Source organism: Galeopterus variegatus, unplaced genomic scaffold, assembly GCF_000696425.1.
Source record: "Galeopterus variegatus unplaced genomic scaffold, G_variegatus-3.0.2 Scaffold6898, whole genome shotgun sequence".
NCBI classification, from domain to species: domain Eukaryota; kingdom Metazoa; phylum Chordata; class Mammalia; order Dermoptera; family Cynocephalidae; genus Galeopterus; species Galeopterus variegatus.
The window spans coordinates 51,373-62,460 of record NW_007733009.1 but is presented as its reverse complement, the minus strand read 5'-3'; the positions used below and the strand labels follow the sequence as shown (position 1 = coordinate 62,460).

At 40.8% G+C, this 11,088-nt stretch overlaps 1 protein-coding gene across 1 annotated transcript in view; it reads left to right on the top strand.

Annotated features, from left to right (window-relative positions):
- Positions 1-11,088, top strand: part of B3GALTL (beta 1,3-galactosyltransferase-like) — a gene marked incomplete at its 3' end in the record, with an annotated part of 93,122 nt that overhangs the window by 41,678 nt on the left and 40,356 nt on the right. The window contains exons 7-8 of the mRNA XM_008591397.1: positions 4,237-4,373; positions 10,844-10,907. Of these exons, the coding sequence (XP_008589619.1) occupies positions 4,237-4,373; positions 10,844-10,907 (201 nt within the window). The remainder of the gene's footprint in view (positions 1-4,236; positions 4,374-10,843; positions 10,908-11,088) is intronic.

Below are 11,088 nucleotides of genomic sequence, written 5' to 3'. Positions count from 1 at the left end.
GCTGGGTATAGCATTCTAGGTTGGTGGTGATTTTCTTCCATCACTGTAAATATGTCTTTCACTTTTCATTATTTCTGTTGTAAAGTCAATCGTATGTCTTGTTTTTGTTCCTTTGAAAGAAATATGTATACTCTCCCCACTCCCTCACACCCCCCACCCCCAGGTGCTTTTAAGATGTTCTCTATCTTTGGTTTTCAACAGTTTTACCATTATGTGCCTACATGTGGTTTTCTTTGTATGGTCATGCACTGCGTAGCAGTGTTTCAGTCCATGACAGACTGCGCATACAATGATGGGCCCAAAAGATATTAATGGGCATATCATATGGCCTAGGTGTTTAGCAGGCTATACCAGTTAGGTTTGTGTAATAAGTACACTCTGTGATGTTCACACAACAACAGAATTGCCTAACAATGCATTTCTCAGGACGTATCACCATTGTTAAGTGATGCATGACTGTATTTGTCCTGTGTAGAGTTTAGAGAGCTTCTTAAATCTATAGTTTGATGACTTTTGTCAGTTTTAGAAAATTCTAAGCCTGTATTTCTTCAAATATTTCTTTAGTTCCATTTCCTCTCCCCTTCTATTCTTGGTTTCCAACTTCATGCATTTTAGACCTTTTCGCTGTCTCATATTGCTTTAAACTCTTCTGTGTTGTTTTCCTTTTAATGTGTCAGTCTGGATATTTTTTACAGACTTGCCTTCCAGATTACTAATCTCTTCTGTTGTGTTTAATATCCTTTTGAATTTCTAACTTCAGTTCTTGTATTATTCAGTTTTAGAATTTCCATATGACTGTTGTTTTTAAATTCTAGTTCTTTGGTACAATTTTTCATCTTTTTGTCTATTTTCTTAAGTATATTAGTATATTAATCAAAGTTATTTAAAGGTCTTGTTTGATAACTTCAAAATCTGATTTATCTATGTATCTCTTTCTGTGTTTCACTTTTTCTCTGTTTTTGGTCTGGTCTTCTTTCTTTCCCTGCCTGGTAATCTTTGACTAAATATCAGATATTTTGTGTGAAAAATTAAGAAGGCTGTGGATGATATTTACAGACTGCCCTTATTCCTAGAGCCCTTTCATTCCTAGCAGACCCTAAACTCCAACCTTGCTCTCCCTGGCACCATAAAGCTGCTGAGGACTTTGCTCAGCTTTTTTGCCTTTCTGCTACTGCTTTCTACTTGGTTCTTGTGTTTACCCTTGGTTTTCATGCAGCCTAGGTAGTTGAGGGCAAATTGCATGCAGAATCTTGGGCTCACTTCTCTGGGATGCTCTTAAATCTCTGCCTCCTTGTCAGTCTCTAGCTCCAACTTCTGTCTCCTCAGTCCAGTGGGGCTGCAGAAGTCCCCAGCTGCTGCTTTCTGCTGTGTGCTATTTGTAGCTTTGGAAACCAGCAAATTCCTTGAAGGAAAGAAGAGGCCAGTATGGGGCCCAATTCTGGGATCTTAGCCCTTTATGTCTTACCTGCCTTTGTTGTTTTCTGGTGACTTCAATCATTGGCTTTATGTAATTTCTCCAGCATTTCCACTTGTTCTCAGTGGGAGAGTAGTTCTGATCCAGGCTATTCTGTTGTTGCCAGAAGTGGAAGACTATCATTGCACTTAGAATAAAGTCTGCACTCCTTTCCTCTGGTATGTAAAACCCATCCTGATCTGCTCCTGCCTCTCTTTCATACTTGTTGGTCCCACAGATTTGTCACCCCTTTTTCTGCTGGGTGATGGAGCCACCAAAGATTACTCAAAGCCCATCTTTTTTGAGCAGTGAGAAGCTGCAGAAAGGGGTTAATATCCCAGAACTTCCTCAAGCACGAGGCATTCCTTCCATTTGGGAAATTAACCACGAATTGGGNTGGTTTCCAACTTCATGCATTTTAGACCTTTTCGCTGTCTCATATTGCTTTAAACTCTTCTTTGTTGTTTTCCTTTTAATGTGTCAGTCTGGATATTTTTTACAGACTTGCCTTCCAGATTACTAATCTCTTCTACAGGACCACTTGGAGCTTCCAGTATACACCACGCTGTCTTAGAGATTACTATACAAATGCAGAAGCATGAGTAAAGAATATGAAATAATACAAAATCATGAGATTTTTCACCTCTTGAAATGAGCAGGAATGAAACTGTGCAATATTGGTATCTTTGAATCCCACGAGCATGCAGTCCCCAGCACAACATGTCCTGTATTGAATAAGAATCTCATTGAGATGCCTAGAGAAGCGTGATTGCTGTTTTCACCCCTGATCCCATCTCAGCTGGCTTTGTCCTTGGCAGCTGTATTTGCACAGCCAAATATTGTAGTGAAATTTGGAGAACTGAGTATATTTTCTGGAAAGTTAATAGGATTTTTAATCTCTTTGAAAATGGGTGGTTTTTATGAAAAAGATTTTTTTTTTGTCTATGGAAAAATAACAGATACTTATTTAAATGATTTTGTATATATAGATGTAAAGTTCAACAAAGTTTTTAAAAATTTTTCAATACAGTTCAAAAGACAACAGACATTCACTAAGTTATACATGCACAACTTATGAAGAGCTACAAATAATAAATGGCAAATAAGCAACACAGGAGTGGTGCTCTTCCAGTTAACACTCATTTTTCTTACCCTACATTTGATGGAAGATATTTTCCTGATATCATTATATTTCCTTTAAACTGCTACAATGAGAACTGTATCAATGGAGAGAAGACATGTTTCCCGGCTATGAGATAGGTATATAGCATAAAGTTAACAAAATATCTTTCCCTAAAACACTATGATTCCATCTCATCCTAGGGCATAAATTACATAATCCATATAAAGGTCAACAGCTGGCCTCACAGTCCCACAGATGATTGCATTCAAAGAAACAATGGTGTTTTAACCAAAAATAGAATATATTAAAAACTTTTTTTTTCTTCTTTGCTGCTTTGCCTCCCGTGGATTTGTCACCCCTTTTCCCCTGTGTGGTGGAGCCACCAAAGATTACTCAAAGCCCATCTTTTTTGAGCAGTGAGAAGCTGCAGAAAGGGGTTAATATCCCAGAACTTCCTCAAGCACGAGGCATTCCTTCCATTTGGGAAATTAACCACGAATTGGGGTTCTCTTCCTGCATTTATTCTCCAGACCAAGAAGTTACAGGAAGAGACATAGGTGAGGTTTTGCTAAGTACAGTTTAACAAGTTTTACAATAGAAGCTGGTAACATTCAGTAAAAACAAATCAGATAACATTCTGTTAGGCAATTAAGTGATCCACTAACAAAGGCTTGATTTAGCAAACATTCCTTCTCCCTTTAGCAGTTTCTCAGTAACTTTACATAACAATCAGTAACTAGTCTGTCTTTGAGCCAGCAACCTTGCTGTGCCACAAATCTTTATCTCACACCAGAGACTTATAGCCTCAGGAAAATTTCCTGTCCTTGCAAGGTCAATATTTGAAACTGCAAGGCTTTGGAAAACCAGGCCCTGTGAGGTACATTTGTTTTATGAATCCTCTACACATATCATCTTCCCCACACCCAGTATGCTTTAGCCACACTAGATTTCTTTTTTCACTGAGTATATCAGGCTTTTTCCCACCTCAGGGACTTTGCTTTAACTGTCTTGACTTTTCTCCAGATTTTTGCATAACTGGCTCCTTGATGTTATTTCATCTCAGTTCATTTGCTACATCATATGAGGTTTCCCTCTTTTTCCAGGGTTGCCCCTCATCACTCTGTTTTATTTTCATCATAGCACATTTCAATCACTATCTGAAGTTACTTTATTTACTTGCTTAATTTCTATCTCCCTGCCTGGTGTGTGGTAGAATCTCAATAAATATTAATTGAATGAGTGGATAAATAAACGAATAAAATAGGCACTGATTCTGGAAGGGATTTTCAAATCCTTTTTTGAAAACCTCAGTGGAACATAAGGGAACACTGGGTCTTTTGGGGGGTTTTTTTGCCTTAACAATTTTTACATGGAGTATTCTATAACATACCAATTTTGTACATTCGTGGTATAATAATAACTAACATTTTGTTCATGCTGGTGATCTGATCTTGAACTACTTTTTGTATATAGAGATTATTTTGTATTTATTATCATACTAGTGTTAATTATATTTTTTGTTCAAATTCTGTAGAAATGCATAGTCTGTGCTCTCTATCACCCAAGATATTTAATTAACTAAAATTAATGGTACAACTTTTTTGGTCTTACATGAAATGGTTTCTTAAAAAAAATGACATTTCATATCTTTATTCCATAGGAATGGTTTTTAGGAAAAGCATTACATGATGAAGAATCTACAATAATTCACCATTATGCCTTTTCTGAAAATCCTACGGTTTTTAAATATCCAGACTTTGCTGCTGGCTGGGCCCTTAGTATTCCACTTGTAAACAAGTAAGAATTTCTTAGACTTTTTTTTTTTTTTTTTGGTGTGTGGATTAACTTTTATTTCGCTGAGTACTGTCACTGATGGATCTCAGGACCTCAAATTAGTTTTTCAGCAAGAGGCAGCCATGTGGTTGAGCTGGACAGGTCTGGGGGGTCTTGCTTCAGCTCCGTCACATATCGGTCCCCTCAGACAAACCACTCAACCTCTCTGTACTTCCTCTTATCCACCTGCAAAATAAAGCAAATAATAAGTTGTGAGACAAGGGGAGAGCATGTGATTGCTCTGAGCACTGTGCACACGGAGGCATCACCACTGTTGTTAAGGGACCTAGTTAGCTGTAGGTATAACTTGGATCGCCAGTAAGAAAGTGAATCGGGAGCATGCTCAGGTTGGGGGTTGATGGCTAATTACATGCGTGGGCATGCATATGTGAACATGGCTGAGCAGTAGGGACAGCTAGCAGAAGGCACTGATGGTAATCATGCCTAGTTATTTGTGTGTATAACTGCAGTGAGGCTCTGTTAGGTGTCGAAAGTGAAGATGATTAAGTTGTAATTTAGGAGAAATATGGTTGTTGGCAGGCCCTTTTTTTAGTCTGAATACATCATGTTAGTTATTATGTGTTTTTTGTTCTTTAGGGAGTGGGAAGTTGATAAAGCACTTGTGGTCTTCATATATTCAGAGATGGAGGGATTTCTATCACTTTTTATATTAAATATCCTGTTTCTAGGGTTTGGGGTCTTGAAAAACTTTTTAGCCCATTGGAGATATGCAGGGTAGTGATGAGACCTCTTGAGTATGCCCTGCACATTTGAAAGTTCCCCGCAGTGTGCTTCCCTCCTTCTCAGTGTGGAATCCGGACAACAGCAGCAGTCACAAAAGCCCTGTTTTCTAGCCTTCCTTGCTAGTAGGGAATGGCTGTGTGATGTAGGTTCTATCAGGTAGATGTGCTGTGAGTATTCTTTTTGGGAACTGAGTTATGTGGGGAAGGACACAAGCATGTAGGAAAATTTGGCCTTAAGAGGTTGTGGCAGAGGAAGGGTCATTTGGGGGTTGGCAGCTGAGACAGTGGCTTCCTGATGTAGCAGCTATCCGAGGGCAGCAGAGTCTGAAGCTCCTTGGCCACTTATTTCTCTGGTGCAAATCTGGGGGTTGTTCTTGGAATCTTAGCGTACAGTCTCTTTACTCAGACTTTCCAGTAATTCTGTGAGCCATCTATATGCCTTAATAAATGTACTTTATGCTTAAACTAGCTAAAGTGGATTCTTTTGTCTGCACCTAAGAACCTTGACTCACATATCCTGTCCTGGTCCCGCTGGGCAGGGATGCCGTTCTCCCATCCTGTACCAAGCATGCCTCAGAGGATTTGCACAGTTTCCACCCTCCATTCTTTGGAAGGTCAGGGAGGAAGGGGACGAGAGACAGGAAGAGGTAGTCATTTCTTTCTCACCCTCTACTGCTTTGCCTGGCTCTGCTCTCTGTAGGGGAGAGGGGAGTATGTTTTGCCCTTCCCCAGACTAAGGTCATATTTATTCTCAAATTAAGTAAGTGTGGGTTTGCTGCAGCTTAAAGACCAGTAGCTCCCAGGACACTCTTTTCCACTGTGTCCAGCAGCCTTGTGTTTGGGGGCCAGTTCAGCTACCTTTGTTTAGTCTGGACTCTTAAAATACAGAAGTTGCGAGCAGCACATCCCAGTCTGAGCCACTGTTCCTTGTCCCTTCAGGATTCTTCCTCCCCGCTGGCCACAGGAGTCTTCCTCTAGTCCTTCCTCACTCTCTCTTTACCATGCTTCATAGTGTGGAATGGTTTGGTCTGATTTCTCCATGGGAGAAGTCCCATGTGGCTGTGATTTCTCTGACTTGAAGTTATAAGCTCTTTATAACCCCGTTTCTCTCCTGTTCACCATAGTCCAACTAACCCCTCAAGAAGGGAACGAGCACAGCTAAGCTGCCTGTGAGGTGCTGCTTAGCAACTGCTTCCTCCCCCAGGGCTGAAGAGGAAACCAGTGGACCTAGGAAGACCCTATACAGCAAGCCCTGGGATGTAGCCATTTCTCAGAAGCTGGTGTAGCTCCTTCCTCCATCCCTCCCCTCTGATCCTAGACACCTCTCATCCTGAAGGCAAGTCCTGGTGGTCTAGAGAGTGTCACCTTCCTTCTTCCCATCACAATTTCCCCACTCATCTAGCAGAGACCTTTTTGGAGACTTCTTGATTCTGAGTTCAATTCACTTTTTATTGAGTGAAGCACTAGGGTAATTGTTTATTCTTACCTTTCGACTTATTTTTTTAACCAGAAGGATGGACATGTTCTCTCTTGGACAAGTCTTTGCTCCTAGTATCCTCTTATAGGTCAGTCCAGCCCAACTCTCATTGCTTGGGCTGCTGGCATTACAGCAAAACCCGTTCTACAAAACCTCTTGGGTCTGTGAACTCTGTGCTTTGGCCGCAGTTCTCATGCTCTCTCTTGCTCGCCATGTGACTAGCTGCCGGGGCTTTGTGAGCCAGGGTTGCAGGTTGCACACTAGCCAAGATGTTAGCCTTGTTGAGGGGAGACTTTATGTTATGGGCTACCTGGCATTCTGTGAGGCAGTTCCACAGGAGGCCACAGGCTCACGATTCCCTTCCCCATCATGTTTATGAGGTCATTGAACACATCTGTTGACAAGGGAAGGTAGCCAAGTGCCCAGCTTCCTTAGGAGTCTCAGATCTCCCTTTCTGCTCAAATGTAACAAGATTTTCTACGGGGATAGGAGAGAGAACTGAGAGCCTCGTCACTGCAGGAGGGTGTGTAGGTGTCTTAGTCCATTTGAGCTGCTATAAAAAAATATCATATGGCCAGCCACCAAAAAAGAAAAGAAATCCCAAAACATAGACCGGGTGGCTTCTAATGACAGAAGTTTATTTCTCACAATTCTGGAGTCTGTGAAATCCAAGATCAAGGAAGGCACTGGCAGATTCGGTGTCTGGTGAGGGTCCCCTTCCTGGTTCGTAGACAGCACTTTCTTGCTGTGTCCTCACGTGGTGGTAGGGGCACACAAGCTCCCTCGGGCTCTGCCCCCATGACCTAACCACCTTCCAAAGGCCCAGCCTCCTAATATCATCTTGGGCATTAGGATTTCAACATAGGAATTGGGGGGGGGGACATAAACATTCAGAGCAGAGCAGTAGGGAACTGTGGCTAAAGGAATTAGGGCCAAGAGGCTAATCTTTTGCACAAAGTTTAGAAAAATACCTAGTATTTCTCCCATAACTCCAGCATGATAGAGGAATGAGGCACCTGAGAAGCTGCATTCAGTGTCATCTGCTGTTCACAACACTGAACATTGACCACGAAACTGCAGAATGTTTTTAGTTAACTGATGTTCAAGGTCTTGTCCCTTCCTTCCCTCCTTTTTCCTGTGAGCAAAAACAAAACAAAACAAAAATGTAGACGCTACTGTAGTATCAAATTTAAAATTCCATCTATCTTAGACCACCTTTTCTTTTCTCCTGATGTGGAAAAGTAATCAAACAGATAAAATGGTGTAATTCATCTGGCCTAGCAACTATCATGTGTCCAAGATATGTTTTAAAATGGTTTTCTAATAGGAGATTTTTATTTATTCTTCAAGAAATTGGTATGATACTTAGAACTAAAGGAGTCATTAGCCCCATCAGCTCCATAATTGGATCTTCCCAAGATCAACCGAAGTTTGGTTTTTCCCAGTTCCAAAGCTAATGTGCTGACTTGGTTTCCTTCTGTTATTAGGAGCTATATCAGTTAGTATGCTTTTAGATGCAGGTGACAGGAAACAACGGAAACTGAATTAAGGAAATATTATTGTCATAAAAGGAAGTGAGGCCTGTGGTTGGTTGATGAAAGGGTTAACAGTGTTATTGAGGACCCAGGCTTGCTCTCTCTGTCCTGCCCTTAGTGCACAGAATCAATTTACCCTAAATCTGGTTCCTTCGGTGGTTTCAGAACAGTCAGGGTTACGTGTTTCCTATTCATGTCCGACAGTAGAGAACCTCTCCCCCAACCATGGGAGGTAAGTGCTTATCCTTAGTCTGGTTGGGCCAACTTCAGGCGTGTACCAGTCCCTGGACCATTAACAGTTGCCAGAAAATTTCAGTGCTTTGGTTGGCTCAGACTAGTCAGGTTCTGATCCTGAAACCCATTTAATTGTTGGGCTCAATAATAATTCAAAATCAGAATTTGTTTAGGAAGAAGGAAAGGGAGACTCTGTATCGTATAGGTGACCAACAGTGTCCAGTACAGGAAAGTTTATCCCCTTTGTCTTCTCTCCTTGACTTTATGACCCACTTCGTAGACAGGGCAACAATTTGCAATTACGTAAGTATTTCTTCAGGACAACTGGTTACTTAAAGACTTTTAATGATACACACTTTTTTAGACTGTTTCCCACTAAAGATACTTTTTGGCCTATCAATTCCACATCAATAAGTTTCGAATTAACACTGCCTAACATTTCTTGGTGATCCATCCATGTGATCAATTAAAGAAAAAACTTGCATCTTTGGAGAAATTCTCATTAATTTCCAATAAGATGATTTCTTCAAATATGTGTTATTACAGAACACTGTTACCGATTTCCTCCATTGTTTTTCCACCAGCAAGTGTTATCTAGATTTCCATCAATAGCTTGCTTCTCTCATCAGTCATTGTCTCAGAGAAATTCTGTTACTAGTTTTCACTTTTTTCTCATTTGAGGTTTCCCTCAAGAAAAATTTTTCAGAATTGAATTAGAAAGAAACTTTGAGAAGTCAAACAAAAAATGGAGAGCATGTTTAAGAGAACAATTCAAAGATATTTATTGCCTATTAAGAAGGGGCATGTATGGCTGTTACATGCCACTGGGATTCTGATCACAACTCTGTGTTCCTTGCCTGTGGCAATAAGCACGGGTATAACTTTTTCTGTCTTTGGAATTTGAATGAGGTTAATATTTACTCTTTGTGGTCTGATCAGATTTTGAAGGCACATGGCATGAGTCCTAATTCCAAGGTTACCTTGATGCAGTTTGTTTATGAAAACTGGCTCTAATTGAGCAGAATTCAAATTGGACAAGATCCCACTTGCCAGGGCCAATGCTTTTCTCTTAATATGTATCGGAAATGCATCTGAGGATATAATCTCTTTTGAGTCCTCACCCAGTCATACGCCAGATCTACAGGCAGGTATTGGACAGAATAGGACAGATAATACATGAGGCTTCTTTTGGTGCTACCTGCTATCAAGGTACATTAGCATCAACTATGACACAAATGCTTTATAACTAAACATAATTCGTACCTTGTGTCTGTCCTCTTTATCTTTCTTCTAATGAGAAGTAAATTTTTAAATAAATCTTTTGTGGCCCACTCAGACTAAGATGTATTTAAAAACTCAGTAAAATTTTTTGAAACTCATTACTACACTTTTTAAGTCATGATTTCTTTATAGTAAAAATATGTAAGAGGAGGGTTATAATCAAAACCGATACTTTAGTCTTCAGCTCTGTGAACAGATACAGAACCGTATGGTATTTCAGTGATCTTGAAATTGTGTGATTCTACCTCAGTCAGCTTGGAATCAAGGAATATATTGCCCTCATTCATTGAGGTGAGTGAGCTCAGGGAGTGCTCATTTTGGCTAGGTATGGACGGTGCTGGCAAAACAAAGAAAGTAGCACAGAGAGGGATGTGTACTAACAGATGTTAATGCATGTGATGAACCTAACAGGGCTGTGCCTTGTTCTGTGGGAGCAAAGGAAGCTTCTGTTTATTCTGGTGGGCAAGTTCCACAGCAAAGTACCCTTGACTTTGGTCTTGAAGAAGAAAAGTTTGCCAAATAAAGGTTGGGTACAGGCATCTGAACATGGACGGGGTGTGGTCAGTGGGTACCAAGACGCCTGGGGGATGGTGGGGGATGGTGGGGCTCACAAGGCTGGCGCGGGAGTTCGGGGCTTTAGTCTACATGGGAAAGGAGCACTGAAGGTTTTTCAAAACAGGAAAATGACTTCAAATAAAATTGTTATTCTTCCCCAAAACCACATGCCTCCCCCCCACCCCCGGAAAACCCCACAACATATAATTCATTGAGGTTATTAAAACTAGGAGACAAAAAGTGGCAATTTTTGTTTTTCTGTCAAGCGCATTTTTTCTTTTCTTTTTCTTTCTCTGTTGTTATTTAGTGTGAGGATGATCAGGAGTCAACAGACTTCATGGCTTCTTTTGTCAAGGCATTTTGTAGTATTTTACGTTATTTGGCAGATGTTGAAATTGTGAATGCTGCCTTTGCAACAAGTCTCGCTTTCATTTATTGATCAACAAACCTTTGCATTTTCAGTCCTTTCCCTCAAGGAAATTAAACTCTTATTTTCGTCTTAAAATTTGTATTTTTATCTGTTTTCACTCATTAGAAAGTCTCAAGATTGTGTTATTCTTGTTTGACACTTTTTGGTTAAAAAAAAATGAAATTATCTCTATTTTCTAGGCTTACCAAGAGGTTAAAGAGTGAATCCCTGAAATCCGACTTTACAATAGATTTAAAACATGAGGTATGTCATGTTTCGTTTGGTTTAAAGTCTTAGTAATGAAGAATTCGTGTCCTCTGATGCAAAAGGTGTTTGGATTCCCTAACAACGCCCCCCCCCCCCCCCCCCCCCCCCCCCCCCCCCCCCCCCCCCCCCCCCCCCCCCCCCCCCCCCCCCCCCCCCCCCCCCCCCCCCCCCCCCCCCC